Source organism: Zosterops lateralis, assembly GCF_965231275.1.
Source record: "Zosterops lateralis genome assembly, chromosome: 10".
Taxonomy (NCBI): domain Eukaryota; kingdom Metazoa; phylum Chordata; class Aves; order Passeriformes; family Zosteropidae; genus Zosterops; species Zosterops lateralis.
In genome coordinates, this window is record NC_139770.1 from 3498080 (window position 1) to 3521570 (window position 23491).

The window sequence follows — 23491 nt, forward strand, 5'->3', positions numbered from 1 at the left end:
ATCCTGCTGGGATCACACTCTGGGAAACTGAGCATCTCCCTGTGCTGTTCATCCTCTGCTCCAAGGCTGGGGCTGTGGCCCAGCTCCACTTGTTTTTAGGTCACAGAAACTCATTAAATTCTCGATTTAGCCAAGCATTTGGCATTCCCTGAATCCCAAGGATCCTGTGGCAATGAGGAGCAGCTCAGATACACCGTGGTCCCCCTGGCTCTGGCACTGTGACCCTTGTCAGGCACAGAGGTGGGAATATCATTAACAAAAATATTCCCCTTCCCTGAAAATGCTGCCAGGGCTCCATCCCTTCCCCTGCCTGTCCCTGCTTCCTGTATTAACACGAAATCCAAACACATCCTTAGGAAAGCTGACATTTGTGAAAGATCAATAACTACATTCCTGTTTATTGACTGCAGTCAAGTTTTATTATGCCTCAAATAATTAAATACTGCAACCATGACATTAAAAATACAGGCCAATTTACCAAAATAATTGTATTCTGAAGATTATGTACATATTATACATTTTACAGTCTCATGTAAACTTTTTTTTTTATACATAAGGTAAATCTGATTTATGGTAACTAGAAAAACCCAAAATACTCACTAACAAAAATCTTCCTATGAAACATAAGCACTGGGTCTGGGACAATTAGGAAAATTGCAATGAATGGAAACCAACTATAAAACATAATATAATCAAGTTAGTAGAAAAATGAATTAAATTACATTCATATAAAAAAATTAAACTAAAAACATTGCTATGCATCATTATTTAAAAAAAAAAAAAAGGGAAAAACACCCCCACACTCCCTCTCCCTTTATATATTAACACAGCCTTTGATGGGGAGCTCCCCTGTGCCTCATTTCCAGCAATGGGGCATAGCCTGGGAAATCCAGATTCCCATTCTCCTTTAACATATATTAAATAACTAGTGTCTGTACCAATACAAATATTGTATAATTCATGCACTGGGATTATGTTGAGGGTAGCCCACACCAAGGCACAATTTTTGTGTCATTTCCCACCCCCCCACCCCCCCTCAGGTTTCAGCATGCAGTGCTGGAAATGTTTGCTGGGCTAAACAACTTCTGTGGCCTTTGGCTCCAGTCTGAGTCTCACCCTGAGCCACACAGAAATCCTTCCAGCAGATTTTTTTTTTGTAAATAAATAAGGAAAAGAAGGTAAAGGCCTTTAAGTTCAACATCTTGCACCAACTGTGTCAGCTCAGCTACCACACCCTGCAGAAAACATGGCACTGAGGCAACATTATTCTGGTTCTGGTCAAATATTTTATATATTAACTAGGACAAGGAAATTGCTGCTGCTGTAAATCTTCATCCCTGTGACAGCTGTAGTGTTTTGATTTGGCATAATGGAGCTCCAAGCCTAAATTGGTTTTTAGCTCCCAGCTCCTCTCTCAGCACAGCCCCATTTGCATGAGCAGCCAGGTACTGCTTGTAATTGAAGTACCTGGGAATGCTCATTAAAATAAATGCATAATTGAACCGTATCTAAACAGCTGCCAAAATTAACAGCTGGTAACTTGGCTGCATTCTGAAGGCTTGTAAAATTTGCATATTTCATAACTGTTCTGCACCTAGGAAAGGCCTGGTCCTGCAAAGGGAGGACTTTGTGAGGTTACAAGGAATAAGCAGCCCTTGGTCAGAATAAATCCATGGAAGACAACGAGCTGGAGTGACTGAAGTCACCTGGATTTAGGCACTAGGAATGTTCCTTCAGTGTTGAGTGCACCTGACAGGACACCAAACATTCTGGCAGGCCTGGACAAGGTGAAAGTGTATCCAAAATGGCCTCTATAAATCGTGCCCAGAGTTACAAAAAATTCAACCTGGAAGATGTCTGATTATGTACAGCCTGGATAAAAAAAGAAATCCTAATTTAGAGTATCAAAATACTGTATTCATATAAACACAGGACAGCACCTAATAGAAAAGGAAAAAGTGGAAAAACACAAGTTTTGTTGGGTTTTTTTTGGAATTAAATACTGTTTAAAAAGTTGGTTTAAAAAAAAAAACACAACAGGAATTTGTGTACTGGAAAAAGAAAAATGAAGGGAGGAACTACATCTCCCCTCGTCTGCGAGTTTTTGCTGCAACAGCTCTGCCTTCCTCCTCCTCCTCCTCCTCTTCCTCCTCATAATTTTCTTCATGAATTTCTTTCTGGTTGTTGTCTTGCATTTCTTGCTCTTGGTCTGTCACTCTGTTACTCTTCTCATCTGCCTGATTGGGGAAAACAAAACAAAACAAAAACTTATAACAGATTCACTGCCAGTTTCACTATAGCTCATTTTAGGGCAATGAAATGATCTTCAGCTGCAGTTGTGAGAGCTGATGGGCAGAAAAAAAAAAAAAAGAGATTTTTCAAAGCCTTCAGGGAGCAAGAATTGACAAAGAGATGGAAGGGTGAGCTAAAGAAAGCTGAGACAGCATGAGATGTTAAGCTGTATGATCCAAAGCAAGCCAGAACAATTATTATGTCACATCCCTGTGCCATGACCAGCTGGGGTCAGGGTTTGATCCTGTCCCTGACCCCTGGGCTTGCACAGGACTCACATTTTCCTCGTTTTCTCCATAGGGCTCCTCTGCATTGTGCTCCAGCTCTCGTTTCTTCTCCTCAGTCAGATCCTCCTGCACCTGCAAAGCACAGGAGATGTTCTGTATGGTTTAATTGCCTTTCAGAGAGTGGCCTGTGGCACAACTGGGCACATTTTTCACAGTGATATTTTTACAGAACAAAGATTCTAAAGAAGGGAGAAGAGAGCAGGGAGAGGTTAAAGGAGGATAAAAAGAACCATAACCACCCAACACTCAGGAAATTCTCTTCCTCTGAGAACATCTAACTTTTAAATACAATTCTCACAGACAAGAGTCTGTGGAGAGAGCAAGTCATGCTGAATCTGTGTCCCTGATGTTCGTTTTAAATCTCTCATTCCTTTCTGTTCTGTCAGCACTCTCCCTCCATTCCATGCCCCACTTCCCATGTTAGGTGCAAATTTGGAATAGGAATGTTTTGTAGTAAACTTGATTTCCTTTTGGGAAGTGCTGCTTGTACTTGTCTGCTCCAAACAGCTCCTGTGAGCTGGGTCAGAGGCATCCACCACACCAGCATCACTTTGGGGAAGATGTGAACAGCAATGGATAATATCTGAGTCCACCTACTAAAGAAACTGATCCCCCATTGCAGCATCTCTTTTCTCTCTTAATTGCTCACTCCATCCCTGCTCCCTCTTCCCTCCTTCCAGCCAGCACAGTGGGCACATCTTTTATGAGATGAGTATAAATTGCTTCCTGGAAGCCAAAGAGCAGCTGCCAAAGGCCAGCTCAGCCCAGCTCCCAGTGGCCTCCTTGGATGTGAGCAGCAGCATTTTGCACTGGTGAATGCTAAGTGCATCCCAGCTAATCCAAAGTGCTCCCCATGAGGGAGTGACAGCAGCCAATTCCAGGGCTTTTTTTTGAAAGGGATTTTGTGGGAAGCAGAAATAGGGATTGATCAGGTACCAATGAGGGGCTGTGGGGTAGCTCAGCCTGCACAATGAGTTTGAAATGAAGGAAAAAGTCCCTTCCCTCCTTCTCTCCTCCAGCTCCATGTGCTGTCAGCTTCCTGAGCAACTCCATGAACTGCAGCCTGGATTGCTCAGGAGGAGCACAGATAAATCAAAGTCAGAGCTAAAGAGTAAGTAAATGGCCAAGGAAGCAGTTTGCTCAGAACTGCAGTGTGTGATTAGAGATTAATGAGGTTTTCTGTGACCTTGAGGTATCCAGGAATTTTTTCCTTGTGTTGTGAAAGGCTTAATCTTTTCAATTATTGCACAATTAATGCTATGTGGCATGGAAGACTAATGGATTGCAGCACAGGAGCATGAGCAACCCAGAGTGTATCCAGAAGGGGACAGCAGAGTAATGGCAAAGACTTCCCAGGTTTGCTAAAGTCACACAAAGTGAATCCTGCAGTTCTAAAAGACACCGAGGTCGAGTGTTAATGGAGTTGTGCTCTGCTGCCTGAGCCTACACCTGCCTTGGGTCTGTGTTCTTACCTCCTCTTCTCCCTCTTCCTGGTATTGTTCATCCACATTATCCTCCTGCTGGTCAGGATTTCCTGCCATCTGCACAGAGATCACATAAAAATTAAGTTCTGTGAGCTTGCCTAATAACCAGAGGGCAGAAGATTAAAGCTTCTTGTTCTGGAACTAAAGCTCTCTGTAAGGCTAAAGTAACAATAATGGCAGGAGAAGTTTTAGTGCATTCATTAGCAGCTGTGAGAGCCCAGCTCTGTGATTTAAAATTGCCCTCAATTAAAAAATAGCAGGATGAATATAAGAAAAATCACTTCACAGAATAAAGCAAGACTTTCCATACTAAGCAGGAAGACAATGGAATATTCACCCCATTGAAGACCAGTGGCATAAAAATTCAGACTCTCTCTGCCTGGAGGAGTTTACTGCTCCAACATAGTTGAAATGTGCAGCTTTAACCTCCTGAAGGAGCCCCAGAGGTGCCTCTTTTGCCTTTACCCACCACCAAGTGCTCCTCCATTCCTGGATGTCCTTGTTTCTGACCCGTTTCCTTGTGCTTTTCATTTTCATCAGGCAGGTTTTCTTCTCTCTCTTGCTCAGCTTCTTCAAATTCATCTTCTCCCTGATTATTGGGGTCATCAGCAGGATTCACATCTTCCATGCCTGCCTTCTGCAATTTACAGGATTAGTGTTAAAACACTTTTAGCTCGTGGTCCAGTTGCATTTTCCTTGAAAGAGCAGTAGCTTGGGCTGTCACAGCCAGCTCCATCCCCACTGGCAGCAGCTGGAACCTCTGCAGGATCAGGGGTCACTGAGGCCCCTCAGCAGTGAGCAGGGACAGAGGTGCAGTTGCCTGTCTGCTGAAACCCACAGACTGTGAGCACTTCTGTCCCAGAGGCTGCTGAACAACCTATGTTTACTGACCAGCTGACAGAGCCTGATAAGGCCAAGTGAACAAAGATAAGGGTTTAATGCTCACACTGGCATCATTCAGTATCAGCCTGTCCTGCTCTGTTCACCTTGGCTGTGTCTACATGAAAACAGAACACTTTTCACCTCTGCCATGCAGAAAAGATGCATTTTCTGTTTATCGTTCTATAAAAGCAGTTTTCTATCTTTATAGACAACAAGTTAAAGATTCCTTAGAAATATTCACTGCACATCCTAATTTGCTGAATGGGAGGGGAGTAAGGGAGATGCACTTGATGCTGACAGCACCAGGCAAGGTGGAGCTTGGGGGAAGGCACAGGGTGATTCTCCTGCCCCAGATGTCAGTGCAGTCCATGTCAGGGCTCAGTTCAGTGCTGACCTACATCCTCTTTCAGCACCTCACACCTCTGCACTGACTCCAGCTGGCTACAGTGGCTCTGGAGCTGCCCTTTAATTAATGACAGCATGAAAAATAGCAACCCCTCTCATTTTGACTGGGCACTGCTGGTATTTTTTGAAGCCAAATGAACCTGTTAAAGTCCCAGCTAAGACAAAATCCTTTATTCCACCAAAAGCACAGATCAAAGGAATGTGGAAATAAACACCTTGCTTCTAACAAGGAAGCTTTTTCCTTTTATTTCTTCCCAATGAGTTAAGGACATCTTTAAAAAGATTTTAGATGTTGTTTTCAACTGTCAAGCCTGTCTCCCTAGCAGACCTCTGCTTATCTCATTTCTATAAGGTGCAATTATGTCAGACAAGACCTGTGGGTTCTCACTTCAGTAACACTGCAACCCTCAGCATCTTAATTCATACTTACTGATTCATCAGCCTGCTGATTTTCTGCCTGATGTTCTGCTTCTTGCTGTTCATTTGCATTATTCTGATCATCATCTTCACCTTCATCCTGGTGCTGGTTGTCGTGTTCATAAGCTGAGGAATTTTTTAAGTGATTATTGGTTTATGGAAGTTTTTAGTTATCCTTTTAAAAGTCTCCCACAGACAAGGTTCCACACGTGTTTTTAGCAGTGGGCAGCCTCTACATAAACAGATAATGCTCAAAGAATTGATTTACTTCTAATAGGAAATGGAAATTAAAAGATCAGGCCAGGCTGGATGGGGCATTGAACAACCTGGGCTAGTGGAAGGTGTCCCTGTCCGTGGCAGGGGTGTGGAATGAGATGAGCCCCTTCCAACCCAAACAATTTCATGATTCTGTAACTTAAAGAGATCAAACAAACCCATGGGCAAAGCCAGGAACACAACCAAGACCCACAGAGCCTGGTAATAACAGCTCAGTCCAAAGGACACTTTTCCTTTCAGGAATGTGGACACGATCTTTGGTAATTCCTCTATTTCACTCAGTCAGTTCAGCCATGGTTATTTGAGCTTCTGGTTTTAAATTGCAAGTTTATGTTTCACTTGAATCCAATCTGGATATGAAATGAATATTAAAGTCTCCCATGCAAGCAGTGCACAGGGAGCCTGTGAGCATGGCAGGGACAGAAATTCTCTCTTACCTCCTTCCTCTTCCTGAATACCTTGTTCTTCCTCCCCTTGTACAATGTCCTGGTCCATGTTATCATAATGAGCCTGTTGGCTGAGAGCATTAAAAGCCAAGCATCATTTCAGTTTCAAAACTGTGTTTTCTGCTTTAGTAAACAACCCCCCCCCCCGCACCTGCAGCTCTGCCTCTCTCAGCAGCTGCCAGAGCAGGCCCCAGTTTCATGCTCTATTATCTGATGTTTTCTCACATCACCTTTCCTGAGAAATGCTTGACAGAACAGAGACTTTCTAGTGCTGCTACACTGACTTTGTGTTGTGTGTGTCTGCATGTGGAGTCTGCAGTCCTGAAGGATATGGGTCAGGCACAGAGTCAAGTCAGGACTCTGAATTTTAGGGAACAAACCTCCAGCTCTTCAAGGAATTAGCCAACAGGACCCCCTGGAAACCTGCCCTCAGGCACAAGGAAGCAGAACAAAGCTGACAACACAAAACCCAGAGCACAACAAAAGCATGAGGGAGAGTTGAACCTGAGGCTGTTTCTGTGGAGTTTCTCCCCTTGCTCTGCCTGTCTCTGCAGCTGGAGTTCTCTCTCCTGGAGCTGCTGCTGCCTCAGGAGCTGCCCTCGCAGCCTCTGCTGGTGCAGGGATTCCTGCTGCTGCCTCAGCTGCCTGGCCTCCTCTGCTCTCCTGGCTCCAAGGTGCTGCTGCTCCAGCTGCTGCTCATAAGCTGCTTTCTGTCTCTCTGTTGGCAATACCTGTCACAGAAATGAGTTAGTCACAGATTAATCATCCTCTCAGCCATGGGAAACAAGCAGGGAGAAACCTGTCCAGAGGGAAACACAAGCTCCGTGCAATCACAGCAAAGTGTTTTTTAAGTTTTTGTGTCCCTGCTTGGAGTTAAAAGGTTTTTTGGAACACAGACTGGAAGTGTTGGGGTGTTTGTGGAGTACAGAGGGAAGAAAGGAGATTGTGGGCTAAGGAAAGCCAATGCTTTTCCTATAAATAATAATAAACCCCCCAACATATTACACAGTAAAAGGAGGTTTTGATGACTGATGAGACAGCAAAACTTTCCACTGATTTAAGTGGTAATCTCAGGGGGAGTTGCTTTTAGCCTTAAGTGAGACTCTGCACATCTTTTTATACTCAGCAATTACTTAGATTAACTTCAGTCTCACAGCTTAACCCATTGCTGCTGCTCTGACCCTCTGCACCTCTTCAGCAACAGCTTCTCATTACACCAGAGTGACACAATTAATCTGCCAGGACAGAAAGTGTTTACAAAGCCTAAACTGAGACCAGTGAAATACATTTTCCACTGCAGATCCAATCTAGGATGTAAATCCAGGATTTGCTGGTTTTATTTAGAGCTGCACACTGATTTCCCCTGGCTATTTTAGTCATGTTTGCCTGGCAGTTAAAATTCCCTGTCAAACAACAGTGAGCAGTGAGCTGGCAATGTGTTTGCAGAAGGCAGGTACCTCTGACAAGGAAACACTCTGCAATTTGCTGAGATGCATCAAGTTACCAAAGCAGAGCAGTTCCCCATCCCAGCCTCCCTCTCACCTCCTGAGTTCATCATCAGCTACCACGGGCCTCAGGTTTAAAGTGGGAGACAGGATTCAGTCTGCTGCTCTTTTTCTGTCTTTCCATCTGTTGCTTTTTTATCAGCAGAATTAATGTTCATTAAGATCTGGCCAGCACTGCAGTACAAGTGTGCTCAAGTTCAGCCTGAATCTTATTGCATCCAAGTGCTTTGAATCCCTAATTTTCTATAAATGTGACAGTAATTTTATCTAAAAAACAGTGAGTGCTCTGAATGCCAAACTCTCTATAAATCTTTACTCTGTCTAGAAATAGGTGACTGCAACACCAGGCCAGCAGTGGTAAGAGAAGCCTCCATTTAAAGAGCAGATTTAATTACTCAGGAAAGAGCTCCCTACCTCTGAGTGCAGGTGATCACCCAGCATGTTGGTTTCCTCTTCCTTCTGTTCCTGCTTTTTCCATTCGTGCTCCTCTGGGCCCTGGTCCTGTTCCTCCTCCAGGTGCTCAGGCTGCCCTGCCTGCTCCATTTCTTCCTCTTCAAGCTCCTTTTTGCGTTCTTCTTCCATCTGCTCTGCCCTCTGCTCCTCATCCTCTCCAGCCTCTTGCTGCTCCTGGATGTTCAGCTCCTTGGCATTCTGGCCCTGGTGAGCCCTTTCCTGCTCGTGGAAAGGCTCAGCCCTGGCCTGTTCCTGGCTGTTTACTTCTTCTCTCTCCTTTGGCTTCTCATTCTGCAAAACAGACACAGGATTATGTGTGTACAACACATTTATGGATTTCAGCTTGAACAGAGCCAAGGATCTTGGATCTTTTATCCCAGCCCAGGGCTGTTGTCAGGAGGGCCAAATGTCTGGTTTGGAATGAGCTCCTCCTGCCAAGTGGGGTCATTACCTGGTTTGTGGCTGCACAGCTACACAAGGTGTTGTACAGTTCCACCACAAAGCTAAGCCTCATTTTAGCTGAAGTGGAATAAAAACTCTTACAATTCTGAAAAGCCAGCTTTGTGTTTTAGACAGACTGGCTTAGACAGTGCTGGCTTTGGCAGAACTGGGTTCACAGCTGGACTCAAAGATCTTGAAGTTTTTTTCCAACCTAAATGATTCCATGATTTTTATTTCTTGTAGGTTCTGCTGGCCAAAAATTCTTGTCAAACAGAATCACAACTGGCTTTTCTTAACTTCTAGATTACACATTCAAGATTCACATCTTACGTGTAAATCTTCTTACATTCAAGATTTTCTGCTTAAGCCTTGGTATGCCAATTTTCAATACACTGACTTCAATGTGCCACTGGAACCTTATAAAATAAAAATTTCTTCAGAACTTCTAAAAGTTTTCTGTAACACTTGAGATAGCTAAAATTTTACATTTCTTATTTAAAAAAATAGATTTTGAGCAACTTCTTCAAACAGCTGGCATAAATACACTTAAAAGTGAACTAGTCATATGAGAAAAGACCATCCTGAATAGATTTTCTTACTACTCAACAATTAAACCATTCCTCACTGCTTTCCTCCAGAAGTGACACAAAGGTGCACAGCCAAACACACACACTCCTAAGAGACACTGAGCACATTTTGGTGAATAATCAGAGCCACTCCTGGGGTGTGTGAAGCCTTTTACCTGGTGCTGCTGCTCAGCCCCAGCTCCGTGCTGCTCCGGGGGGCGGCTCTGGGGGGACGGGCCCCGCACCTCGGGCTGCTCATTCCCTCCTTCCCCCTTCTCTGGGTCTTGGAAACTTGGCATTTTTTTGAGGGTGTCCTTCAGCTGTCTGTATTCCTCCACCTGAGTCTAAAGCCAACACGTTAATTAAAGTGTGTCCAAATTAATTTCTTAATCAAATGTAGTCACCTTGGAGTGAAGTTGTTGGCAGGACACGTGGTAGAAAACTTGATACTCCAGGGAGGAGAAATATTAAATTTATTTTTTTTTCCTCCAAACATTAGAAGACACTGATCCATCAGGATCTTTTTAAAGTGCACATGCATACAAAGTGTATCAAAACCATCTCTGTGGGACAAAGAGGAGGAGTTGTTTTATTCATGCCAAGCAAGAGAAGTGTCAGAAGGGGATGATGCAGCTTTCCTGGCAGACCAAAGCGAGGGAAGTCGAGAGCACCACAACTTCTCCTTTGCTGGTAGAAAGAAGTGAAGTTCTTTCAGAAACAGAAGTTTTAAAGTACATCTATGTGTCATGAAAATGCCAAGTGTTCAACATTTAGACAGGTGTTAGACAAGACAACAGCCAACATACGGAACTGAGGCAAAGAAAGTCACAGTGGTGAAAAGCAAGGGGAAAAACAGAAGGGAAAAAAAGAAGTAGAAGGAAAATGTAAATTTCTAAAGGCTTCCTGAAATGCAACAAAAAAATGTTGGAATTTGATTTGCTGTTTGACTATAGACAGGATCAGGAAGCTTTAAAGAAAATCCAGCAGGTTTGGTACCCCAATCCCTGGCTCTGCAGCAGAAAGATTTCCAACTAAAATGGATTTTTTGGGGTGGGCAGGGTGTATAAAAGCTGACCAGCTGCATACACAACAGGTGCCACACCAGAGAGTTTCCCTGCTGCTCCAGGGGAGCTGTGGGTGTGTTCAAGAACCTCCACAAGCCTATGGACCCCTAAACCAGAATGGCCTAAAAGGAAAGCAGAGTGCACAGTGATTACTGCTGTCAGTCCAGGGAGATGCCTCTGCTCCCTGATTAACTGCTGGAGAGGACAAACTTCAGAGGAAAAAGGAGTATTTACTGAACATAAAACTAATACTCAGGTGTGAGATTTCTTTTTGTCACCACTCAGTGACCACACAGAGAGATGAACACACTGGGATATGTTGGAAAGAGTCCAGAGGAGGCCGTGGAGAAGCTCCTGGAGGTGGAGCCCCTCTGCTCTGGAGCCAGGCTGGGAGAGCTGGGGGTGCTCACCTGGGGAAGAGAAGGATCCAAGGAGAGCTCAGAGCCCCTGCCAGGGCCTAAAGGAGCTCAGAAGAGCTGGAGAGGGACTGGGGACAAGGGATGGAGGAACAGGACAAGGGGCAGTGGCCTTAAACTCAAGGAGAGGAAGTTTAGATTTGATATTAAGAATAAATTCTTGACTATAGGAGTGGTAAGGTCCTGGAACAGGTTGCCCACAGAGGTTCTGGACTCCTCATCCCTGGAAATGTCCAAGGCCAGGCTGGACAGGGCTGGGAGCAATCTGGGATAGTGGAAGGTGTCCCTGCCCATGGTAGGGGGAGGAATTAGATGAGCTTTAAGGTCCCTTCCAACCCAAATCATTCCATGATATTTAAACAGTGCCCATCCAGGTCAGAATTCAAGTACTCAGTTCTGCTGCAGAGTCACTAAACTGAACATTCTGATTCCAGGCCACAGCTTAAAAGGTGCTGATACTGGCAGAAAAAAGGGTGTATTAAAATATTTAATTAATCTGCCTGGCTGGGAAAAAGCACAAAGACTAAAACACTTTAAAGATTCAGGTCAGTGCAATATTGACTATTGGTGTTCAATGTTTAAAATACAACTAGAAACAGAAGGATCATTTATGGAGCTGGCAAAGAATCCCCTGGGGACTTTCTGCAGCTGGTTTGCAGTAGAAACTACACAAAGGTGTGAAATATCCTCTGTTTTCAAGGCATGTGCAAGACCCTTCTCTGGAGGGTCCCCACAGGACAAATGTCACACCCTGACTGCAGACAGAGAGGCTTTGTGTGACACAGCCTGTCTAATTAAAGAGCTGAATCAAAGCCAGGAGTGTGGGGAGCTTCCCTTTGGGTTTGGTGAACCTTAAATCAGATCCTCCAGGTGGCCTTGTGGAATTTCAGATGTTATCAGCACACACCAGACAGCAAACATGGCCAGTGGGAGAAGAGCTCAAAATTAGCTGCCACTGTGGTTTAGTACTGCAGATTATGATTCTTCAGATATTCAGATACGAGGGACCTTCCTGATCTTTCCCTATTTTTAGGTATCTACACATATTGACAGGCACAACAAGCAGAACTGGGGAAAAAAAACAGATTCGATGTTTTTAATGCTGCTAACGATTTTGTGGACTGTGAAAATGCCTAAATGAAGAAAATCAGTCAGGAATAAAAATAACTTCACACTGCCTCATTGCCTTTCCCTCTGATCTTTCACCAAAAGTCTTCCTTCTGCTGCAACATCACTCCCACTTTCAGATTCCCTGTGGCCTCCACAGCTTGTACTGGCACAGCTGACTGAGCCTGCAACAGTTTGTGCTTCATGGATAGTTCACTTGAAAATGACATTTGAGAAACTTAATGCTGCTGGCTCTTCTAAGAACTAATTTGAGTTCCACCTGGAGTTTACACACCTCCATACACATCTCCATCTATGTTCTGCTGCTGCACTGATGTGGATTGCCCAGAGCAGCTGGATTCCTTGGGAATGTCCCAAGCCCAGGTTGGATGGGGTTTGGAGCAACCTGGGATAGTGGAAGGTGTCCCTGCCCATGGATGAGCTTTTTCCAGACCACTCTGGAATTCCACGAAAGCCTCACCACCTTTGCAGTCACACCCAAGAAGAGGTTTTTTCATCCAGATGTCAGAGATAAAGGTCAGAGCGCAGGATGCTGACAGCAGCTCCATCAGAGAGGACAGAGACAGAAAGGCACTGACAGCTCTCAGGACAGCAGAGACTCTTTCCTCAGGACACACATGCACTGCTGGGCTGGCCCACAGCCTGCTCTGCCCCCCTGGGAGCTGCTGCAGCCCCTGGGGAGCAGCCATGCACTCCTGGGACCCCCATGCCAAAGGCACATGCAGCCCCCTGCAGCCAGCCCGGCCAGGAGAGGTTCAGGAGACAGAGATTTGGGAAGCTGAGAGCTGGCAGGAGCTGCTTTCCTTCTGACCTGAGCAGCAGCTAGTGCACTCTTGTGGTCTTCCAATGTCACCACAAGCTCGTTGTGCTGGGACAGTAAGTTCTTATGCTGTTGCTACACAAAAAGAAGAACATCACACGTGTCACATAAAGTTCATTCTAAAGATCAGTTAGGGAGGCTGGGGGGGGTTTCACCTAGGAAGATAATTTGGTTTATTTTGAAAAGAAAATCCTTAGCTGGAATGAAGCACTTATTTATTTCACATGGAATGCATATTAAACAGGCAGAGGAAGTAAGCACACCAGGGAAGGCAATTTGGAGGTCAGGATTTGTGTAACTAAAATAAAATTAAAAGTAGGGGTAGATGTTGATGAACATTAAAAAAAAACCACAGAGCTAGAAAACATTAGGCATTGGGTTTTACCAAACCTCAATTTTTAACTTGTAAAACCAAATTCTGATTTCTATACTAAATACTTTCCCTTTTTTTTTTTTTTTTTTTCTTTTTATGGGCATATACCTGAAGTGCAGGTGGCCAAACACAAATCCAGTTCAGCCTATTCCTCTCCTTTTTTCCATGTAACAGAAACTACAGCACAGTTTGCCTTGAGAAAATTTCTTCCTAATGATCATTAAAGTTCTCCTCAGAGCAAAACCTACCTTGACATCCTGGAGCTGGGTGTGAATGTCTTGGTGAGCTTTCCTCAGCTGCCTGTTCTCCTCCCGTAGGTTATACAGGGATTCTGTTCAAAAGAAATGAGAAAAAATACAGAGTTTAAACCTGGCTGGATTTATAACACCAGGCTAAGCAGCAAAATTAAGACTATAACACGATCTACATAAAATCCCACACGAGTGCTGTAATAAAAATTAGATAGAATAATTGTATGGTTTGTTTTTCTTACCTCTCTCCCCAGCAGCCCTATTAAAACCTTTCAATTTTCAAGCAGAAAATTGTAACATTTGGTGAAATTTTCCATCAGTGCACCCTGCCTGCACCTGGAATTCTGCATCACTGCTCCTGCTGGGTGCTGCAGATGGCAAAATTCCCTATGGAAATCTGAATCCTGGAAAGGCAGACAGGAAGGCACCCTCCTCTCTTTCCCCACATCACACCTGGCAAATGAGAATTTTCTGTCACAGGACCCAGCTATTCCTCTGGAAGGGATGCCCAGATGGCTCCAAAAGCTTCTGGGATCAGGAACAGAGGCTTCTATCCCCACTTTTTACAGGATGTTGATGTGGAGCCAACAAACAACCTCTGCCTGCAGTGCAGACAAAGCTGCAAACAGCTCCAGAACCAAGTCCTGTGTTAGGGACAGGTGGCAGAGAAGGCTCTGATGGACACAGCCCCATCCTTTTGTTCTATGGAATTGTGTAATGAGGATGGAAGAGGCCTGAAAACTGCCCAGAATCTCCAACAGGACATTGGATGCCAAAAGTAAAAACTGAATTCATCCCCCAAGTGTACAGGTGCAACGTGCTCCAGAAGAGCTGGCCCATACAGGGAAAAAGGAGATATAAAATGTAAATAAAGTCACTTCAGAAGGAGGCACAATTACATCTCTGCTAGCCATGGCAAATAGTTTTACAAAAAAGAGGAGGCAGACCTTTTTTTTCCAGGTTTATGCTGGTCTTAGAATTAAAAATTAAAGACTGACTCAACAACCTCTGACACTTGACAAGGTTTTAAGTGCTGGGTTTTGCTATTTCTGTAACCCAGACAGAAACACAGAGCACCTATGAACAGAATTCAGAGAAAAGGCCTCAGAAATTCATCAGTAAAATGTAACTTGTCAGGAGGCAGGAGATGTATGAATGACCTGTGAGTGAGAACAGAGAAAATGCCTCTCTCACACCACACGAAACACAATGCCCAACACCCAGTTGAATGTGGGCAGGCAGACACAGGTTAAATTTACCCTTCAGCTTGGAGATCTCCTGCTCCTTTTCCTGCTGCAGCTGTAGGTATCGCTCCTTGTGATCACTGAATGTCCTGGAAAACTCCTCTCCTTGTTTCCTGTGATCCTCCTCAAGGTCAGCGTGCTGTTTCTTTAGTTCTTCGTGTTGACTCTGCAAATACCAAGTTGGGACACTGGAGCAGCTCTGTATCTGCAGATCTGGCTAATATTGTCTTTGGCAATTTGTTTAGTAAGTGCAGATGAATGGGAAGCATTCATAACAGGAAGGTTATTATTCAAAGCATGCACATTGCAGCTCTTTCTGAGCACAAAATGATCTCTGTGACGAGCAGGCTCCTGTCCCAGGGCTGTGTCACCTCACCCCAGAGCTGCACTGTCCCCCTGGGAGCTGCTGAATGTGTCTCAGAAAATCCCTACGTGCCAAACTGCATGAGGGCTGGTAAGTCAGCATTCCCTGACTTGCATCTGATAAGATTAAATCACTCACTGGACAGCCTGACTAAGAAAAACTGCAGGAAACTATTGCTGAAAAGTCAGAGGAAGGCACTGCCCACAGCCTGACACTCTGCAGTGATGCCAGAAGCCAGGCAGGCTGTGTGTCCCCACACAACCAGCTCCACAGGGCTCTGCTGTCCCAGTCACCCACCTTCAGCATCTGGTGCTGCACGCTCAGGGCGCTGTATCTGCTGTTGGAGTCTTGCTGGAAAACAAAAACACTCGTGTGAAACCCCCTGACACTGCCCTGAGCTCTGCACATGCAGCTTCTGGGAGTCACCAGCCAAGGGATGGTGTCCCCAGGACACAAATCCATCTCTCCCCTGGCTTTGGAGCTCCCACACTCTGCACCTACTGCAGCAACAACCTATTCTAACTCCTGTTCCTCAGCTCCCAAACTGCTCCCCAGTTTCAACATGAAACAGCCATAAAATCCTAATTTACTTGCTTTATAAAGAGTTCTCTACAGGTCTCTGGGTCCTCTGCCAGAGAGAGCTTTCCTTCTGGCACTTGGTGTATAAAACAAAGTTTCTTGATGTTTTTATACTTTCCAGTTCAAAGCCCATGTGTTAGAAAGCTGTCACTGTTCTTTTCCCTGGGGGCTAAGCTACAAAAAGATTTCTAACACCTTCTTATTCCCCCTTTCCCCTTAAATAAAACAACATTACATTGGAACTACCATAATATAAACAGGGGATTATTTTCTAAATTAATTTTCTGGAGAGGTATTAGTATCTCCCACTATAGCTCAAATAATTAGGAATTGGAGAGCACTTATGAATGCAGAGTAGAACTGGGATAAGTGAGAGCTCTTTCAATTAATATTTTGCAAGATCTCTTCCTTTGAACAGTCATAATTGCCAAGTATTTCCTTTTCCTTGCAACTCAAATAGCACCAGCTATTAAAAACTTGTACTAGGAATGATGACTTACCCTTCCTTTATTTAGTGTTTCCTGTGCTTCTAGTTTATAAACAAGAAAATCTGCAACATAAAAGGGAAAGTACTGATGAGAAAAAAAGCACCAGGAAGATAAGAATCTGTGCTTGAATAACTTGACTGTTGAGTACATAAATTCTCTTTCAGAGATGAATATTCATGCAGAAACAATTTTCAAAGGATCTTAAAAAAAAAAAAAAGAAAAAGAACCTATGGAAAATTTTACAAAATGCACAAACTTTAAAGTTTCATAAAATATTTTCACTTCAAGGTTTCATACCATAGTGAGAGATGCAGAGCTCAGGCTCAAATCTTCAGACAGGTAATTAAATTTGATACATGAAATCTCTCAGCAGAGAGGCCCAAGAGCATCATTCCAAAGGAAAAGGGCATTTATAAATGGTGCATTACTGGAAATAATAAACCATTCCCTCATTTATTTCTCCACCTCTCTCTTTCCAGGGTTTGAAAAGGCATCTCCCCCTTGAGCAGCAGCAGGACCATTGCAGGGCCATTCTACACTAGATGGCACCAGAAACCCACCGAGACACGGTGAGAATCATTCCTTACTCCTTGTCAGCTTTGCTAAACTCGTATTTTTAATTCAGCAGCTGAGTCCTCAGTTCTAGAAAGAACAGAGGCTCTACCCTGAAAATTGCAGTGAATTTAGAGGCTGAGGAAACTCAAGAGGATTGAATCCTGCTGAACTTCCAGAGGTGTAAGAAATACAATTTGTGTTTGCCTCACACACCCCCAGAATTTAGTTTTAATCAGCAAAAGCTGTATTAGCATGTGCTCACCCTAAAGTAAAATTACTGATTCTAAGTTTAATTTGCAGCTGATGGAATGCAGGAAAAGATCCCATGGTTTTGGCACAAGTTTTGAATTTCTGGCATGCCAGGACAGGACTTACACGTGCCCATACCCCACATACATGTTGAGTATTTTATGTACATGGATACAAACATACTCTCTGTGCATATTACTTCATATGGCAGTCATCTGTAAATAATATTAAAAGAGTGTTTGCATTTAAAAAGATCTGATTAAAAAAGATTAAATAAAAAAGATCTATTAGAAAGAGCAGCACAGCTCTGCCAAGTGCATCCTAATGTATTACTTATATATTACCCAACTGATTCAAAACTGAAGAAAAACCATTTGGAATTATACTTTCTACTATAATCAAGTTAAATGTCAAAGTGGAAAGTACATTTTTACCTTCTTTTGCTTTCTTATGTTCCAGCCTTTCCTTTTGCAATGACTTTTCTAATCTCGACCGGTGCTCATACACAACTGGAAAGAGAAATTTTGTACACAACCCATTTAAAAAGTAAAACACACAAACCTCACCGTCCACCCCAACACACCCAGGGAGTGTTGGCACAGGATGCACCAGGAAAATACAAGTGGAATGAGGTCATGGGATAAAGGGCTGTCTGTAACTCTTGTGTCAGTAACTTTTTCCCTTTTTTGCACCCTTTATCAATCCCAAATCCTGGCTTATCTGCATTGCTAAACACAGAATGTGATCACCAGGTGAGGGATTTGTTGGTGGAGGCAGCCAGCTGTGCTGGAGCTACCAAACCCTCTCTGCTTCTCAGGAATGCAGGGACGTTTTCCATGTTTCCATCCTCCCCTGCCTTGTTTGCACAGAGACAAGGAAATGAGACAGGACAGCTGCTCTGCCAGAGGAATTCCTGGCAGCACACGAAGTGTCACAAGGAGGGAAGGGAGATGCCCAAGGGCAGGAGAGCTCCAGGAGCTGCTGCAGGGCTCTGCTGCCCAGGCTGAGGCATGGGGAACCTGGGAGCCACCCCAAATTCTTCCCAAAACTGGGAATACAGCATTCCTCTGTACGGTCTCCCAGTAAAAATTACTCCCACAGACTGTCCAAGCTGCCCGTGATTCCTTTGCAGACACCATCCCAAAATGGGGTTTATATTTATGACTTTGTTTGTTGTGTCCAGGTGTGTTTAGGACATCCAACATCCTCTGGCACAAAGTTCCCCATCTGGCTGCCAGCAAAGCAGGAGGTATTTCATACCTTTCTGTACTTTGGACACAGAGTTTGGGATGTGGCACATCAGTCCCTATTTAACCTTTCCTCACCTCTCATTATCTAAAACAGCCAAGTTTGCAGCAAAGATATCAATTAAAACTCAAGGAAATGTAGAATTATATGTGTTTAAGCTCAGTTTAACACAAGTACCTTTCACTGCCCAAATTACAGTTTGCATTCTTTTAATGAGTTATTAATTTGTATTAAAACAATGAGTGATTTTTTCCATCAAAACCAGGAAACTCATTTTTTGAGAATAAACTGGTGAATGCAAGCTTTCAACAAGAAGCACCAAATAAAGATTTGTATCTTGGCAGCCACAGAAAACTCCTCTTGCACCTCAAAACATGTTCTTAATTCCACCAAGGTGCATTTTGCAGCCTTATCTACAAGTGTTTATGTTTTAGCTCCGAAGTTGGATTGCTAATCAATCCCTGGCACCTATCTCCACTTTGCTATTTATCTTCTAAAGTCAACGGCATCAGTCAAGAGGATCCAATGTATCAACACCCTCTGGAAGAAAACAAGCAATGAATATTCAAAAAGTCACCAGCAGGCTTGGAGAAGGAAAAAAAAAAAAAAGGCAGCACTAGACAGCACTACAGGGATGGTTTTATTTAGGCCCTGAAGGTGGTGAATGCTGAATTATTGTGCAAAAGGAACAGTGGCAGCTCAGCAGCTCAGGAGAGCAATGAAAATCCATAATGGGCTTCCCCTCCCCTGCAATCAGGGTGGAACAGGGGTTTTGGCAAACACACGAAACCACAAATGGATTTGGAGAGAACATTTTCCATTCCATTGCTCCATCTGCAAGTGCACCTTCCACAGCTCCTCCTGGTGCTTTAACAAGTGCTGGGGGGTGGGGGAACTCTGCACAGCAAACCCACCACAGGGGCAGGAGGAAAGGGGCAGGGAAGGCAGGATTTGGGGTTTAGGGACCTCCCAGAGCTCAGAGAATCCCTGCCCAGCTCAGGGTTTCACCCTGCACCGGCAGGGTCTGAACACAGGCAGAGCATCCTCTCCTCCATCTGCTGAGTGCTAATCCTTGAAATACTGGGACAAAGCTGGAGAAGTCCTAAAACAGCTCCTCAGGTGACTAAAAAGAGCAAGGAAAAACCTCCTGCCTCACCTCTGCCCTCTGAGTTCAGTTATTGGTTGGCCTAGCACGTTTCTCTCTGATAAAAGTCCATAAAGTGCAATGTACTGAAGGTGTTGATTAAAAATAATTATTGACAAAGCACAGCTCCCATGTTTTCTCTCTTGCTCCTTTGGGGAGCAGGTTGGAGGTCAGATTTTGTAAATACATGTTGGAGTTCATCTCCCATAAATTTGAATTATTTCCACCAGTTGGGAACTTTAGGAAGAGCCCAAACAAAGGGCTTGTTACTACAGCACGAATTTCTCCTTCTTCACTGCCAGCCTGGATATAAGAAACCTGAGCAAGACTCTGAAAGAAATAAATACACTGAAAAACAGGTTTTCTAGAAAGGTCCACCCCAGTAAGAGGTGGAACCTATATAAGAAATCTGACAAAATCCCATTGCTGGGATGCACAAATCATTTTTCCTAGGGTAAGCTTTAAATTTTGCACTGATCTTTGCACAAAAAATTGAACTTTATTTCAACATTATATTTAATAGAATAGTAAAAAAGAGGGGGGGGGAAATGTTGTAATTTAATGGCTAATAGGTGTTATTCCAAAACTGGAATTACTGCGGGTGTTATCTTAATTCTTGAAATTAATATGAAATTAATATAATATATTAATTCATTGATTAATACCTATCTAATGTAACCTACACAAATGAACAAAGACCCACAAACTCACAGAGCCCAGAAACTCAACTGGTAACCTCACAGATCAATAAAAGATCTTTCACCTTCAGCATGGAAATACTGAACACTCCTGGAACTCATCCCAATAAAATGGAGTCCTCAAGATTTTCCCCATGAAGAGAAGGAGGTGAGGGAGAAGGGAGGTGTGGAATGCCCTGTGTGTCCCCAGATCACACCACTACCACCAGGGCTGAACGTTAATTACAACAGGGAGGTGATGAAATTCAGATTACTTAACAGTCAAGGTTCCTTCTCTTATCTTTGCTCTGCACCTCTAAGCACTAAAGCTCTTATTAAGCAAAATAAGTCATTATTGTACATGTAAAAGAAAGCATATCCTAGTTTACATTATCAACAGTTTTGTGACCTTGTTACTCTAATCATTTGTTCTGTCAGAAGGATGATCCAGAGTCTAAAATGCCCCAGTTCCCTGGAAAATTAAGATTACACTGGGATTTAAACATACATAATACAAGAAATTTTACTAATTTCACCATGACTGCTTGCTACACAATTCTGAAATCTCTCTCTGAGCTTAGAGTAATACCTTTCACTTAAAACCAGCAGATTTCAGTAGTCTTGGCAACACTCAGTGTTGTTTTCCCTCACACTGTGGCAGAGTTGAACTGAACCAGCAGGGTGGGGTAAACCACACTGGCACCTCTCTAGTGACACTGAGATCACAGACTTGCTGTAAAAATAGTTAATTCCCCATTCTTGTCCCTGCAAATAGAACCATTTAAAATGTGAACCCGTGGAAAAAGCTTTTCTGCTGAGAGTAAAGCATTTCCATGAGTCAAAGAGGGATCCCTTCAATATGGGGTGTGTAGGATAAATTCTCTAATCCAATTACAATAATTAAAATTTCGACCTCAGATGACATTTCATGACTCCTCTGACACATTTCATGCTGGGAGGAGATATTAACATACCAAGACCTGCTCCCCAAGCTTCCAGCCCTGTATTTAAATCAGTGAATCTGCTTCCAAACAAGATCCACTGATTTCACTACTGATAATCTTATCAGGAACAGATTATCAAACTGCAGCAGCAGGATTCCCCACCAGGCTGGCCTCAGTATCACAGTGCGAGCTCCATCTATTTGACAAACTCAGCTGAGGGTTTAGCAATAAATGGATATTCCATCGACAATGCAAATATCTTGGAAAAAAATGAAAGTATTCCCACAATAAAGAGTAGGAAATCTCTGTTTTAAGTACAGAGCAAGAGAACAATATTACAAAAAACATGTGTTTATCATAGAATGGCTTGGCTTGGAAGGGACCTTAAAGCTCAGCTTGTTCCACCCCCCTGCCATGGGCAGGGACACTTCCACTAGGGCCAGGTGGCTCCAAGCCACAATATTTAGAATATATTGAACAAAATATTAAAGCCATTTAATAATTTATGGCCTTGAAGTTTCCTGGTTTGAATTTCCACAAAAAGGACAGAAATAGAAACTAAGATAATGTGGAAGTGATTGTGTGTGAGGTTTCATTGTGGAACATCCAGGCAGGGATGGGCTGCTCTCATTCTGCTCTCTGCAAACCACCGCTGGCCCTGTGTGGACTATGGGAATTACCTTTACTTCCAAACAAACTCCTACACTTTGCAATTTGCTCACAAGATCAAGCAATGGTTTTGTCTAATTACAGCCAGTCATGTCAAATTCCTCCTGGAAAACCACACCGTGCATTGGCAGTTGTGCTTAAAAATTACCCCTGCTTTGACTGAATTCCCTAAATCATTTATTTTGCTCAGAGTAGTAATAATCTGAAAAGTTTGTATTTAATATCTGGATCTTTACATTCAGGGGATTTTTATTTTTTTTTTAAGAGAAAGCATAATATATGCTTTCAAAGATCCTGCACCAAAAATGAGCTGTCAATTAAAACAAACCTGTTCCTCTGACTTAGTGTTCCAGGAAGAAGTTTGAACAGAAAATTTCCAGCAAGTTCTAGTTTTGCCTTCACTGCAGGTCTGAAAAATGGGAAATGCTGGGGAATTTGGCACATTAATGCACTTTACCCCAGAAACACACACTTGTATTTCTAAGAGCTCATTGCGGCCTCTGTTCAATTGTAAGGATGACAGGAACATTAATTTCTAAACTGGAGCAAACATCTACATTTAACAGAATCCTTTTACTGCAGCCTGCCTCACGTACTGCCTTTCTTAGAAGTCAATAACACCTCTAGGAAACAACAGATTTGAGATAAATCGGGACAGAAGGAAGGATTTATCATGTTCAAAGAGTAAACTGTAATAGCTGTTGCTAAAAATAAGCTGGAGAAGGGGTATTAAATGCGATTAAATATTTAATCCCTCACAGATAGGCTTCAGACCTGGCTTTTATCAGGAGGGAGATCATGTTTTCCAGAAATGATTTCCAGTGCATGCCACAAAAGGTTTCTTTCAACCCTTGGTACCACAGGTGGGATCAGCATCCCACCCTGCATTGCTGTTTTTTATACACCAGCAGGTGATAAAGGAGGTTTTTTTTCTTTTTTTCTTTTTTTTTTTTTTTTTTTTTTTTTGGAGTGATGATAAATGCAAATCGTTCAAACAAAACCTGTGTAGTGATTTTGGATTAAAATTAGCAGAAGAACATAAAAACGTTGACAAAAGCTGCAGAGACAGCAGTTTTCTTCTCACATCACCTCTGAAACTCTGGGTCTGCTCAACCCCCAGCTCCAGGAAACAAGGGCCTGTTCTTTCTCTCAAAAAGTGTTTTACACTTTTTTCAGTTTTATGAAGGTCTATAATGACTGTATCTATGTGGTGTCAGGATGTACATAAATATCTGTATTCAGAAATTAGTAAAAAATACAGCTTGAAAAAAACCCCACCACATTCTATAGATGCACAAACTGCATCTGGAAATCAAGAGTTTGAGTTAATGATTCATTTTTTGACTGAAAATGGCTTAGTTGAGTGTGGTAGTGTGGATAGGAGGAGCAGGCTTCTCACTCTGCCCTCTGGGAGCTCAGGCAGGCCAAACTTCTCTCATCATCTCTGTAATTAAGCACGGAAAGGACTGTCAAAGCCTGGGATCTGAGTTACCTCAGGGAAAGAAGACAGCAGGATTATTTCAGGTACCTTAGAGAGGGGGAAAACGCAGAGGACGAGATGGAGCAATTGTAGTGTATTTTATTGCCTAATTAAAAATACATAGTAGAAAATCTTGAGAAGTTTGGGTTGTGCCACATGGCCACAGAAACATCAGAAGTGCACTCAGCTCACAAGACCTTAAACAAGAACAGCATCCAAACAGGTTGAATTCCTCAAGTGCTCACCTCAGGCTCTGACACAATGAGAAATTCACGCCCCTGAATCCTGAAAATCCCACGAAAAATCACCCAAGGAAGGATTCAGCTTTAATTACTTGCTCTGTA

General features: G+C 43.2%; 1 protein-coding gene across 2 annotated transcripts in view; it reads right to left on the reverse strand.

Annotated features, from left to right (window-relative positions):
* Window positions 1–396: 396 nt before the first annotated feature.
* Window positions 397–23491, reverse strand: part of GOLIM4 (golgi integral membrane protein 4) — a 29286-nt gene continuing 6191 nt past the window's right edge. The window contains exons 2-16 of one of the 2 annotated variants that reach the window (XM_083868521.1): window positions 17420–17494; window positions 16194–16243; window positions 15412–15465; window positions 14766–14916; window positions 13504–13586; window positions 12874–12957; window positions 9631–9798; window positions 8409–8738; window positions 6994–7220; window positions 6481–6560; window positions 5781–5893; window positions 4533–4700; window positions 4052–4120; window positions 2571–2651; window positions 397–2237 (exon numbers count right to left, since the gene is read on the reverse strand). In XM_083868521.1, coding sequence (XP_083724647.1) covers window positions 2079–2237; window positions 2571–2651; window positions 4052–4120; window positions 4533–4700; window positions 5781–5893; window positions 6481–6560; window positions 6994–7220; window positions 8409–8738; window positions 9631–9798; window positions 12874–12957; window positions 13504–13586; window positions 14766–14916; window positions 15412–15465; window positions 16194–16243; window positions 17420–17494 — 1892 coding nt within the window. In that variant the 3' untranslated portion in view covers window positions 397–2078. The remainder of the gene's footprint in view (window positions 2238–2570; window positions 2652–4051; window positions 4121–4532; window positions 4701–5780; window positions 5894–6480; window positions 6561–6993; window positions 7221–8408; window positions 8739–9630; window positions 9799–12873; window positions 12958–13503; window positions 13587–14765; window positions 14917–15411; window positions 15466–16193; window positions 16244–17419; window positions 17495–23491) is intronic. The other variant, XM_083868522.1, reaches the window with a different exon arrangement.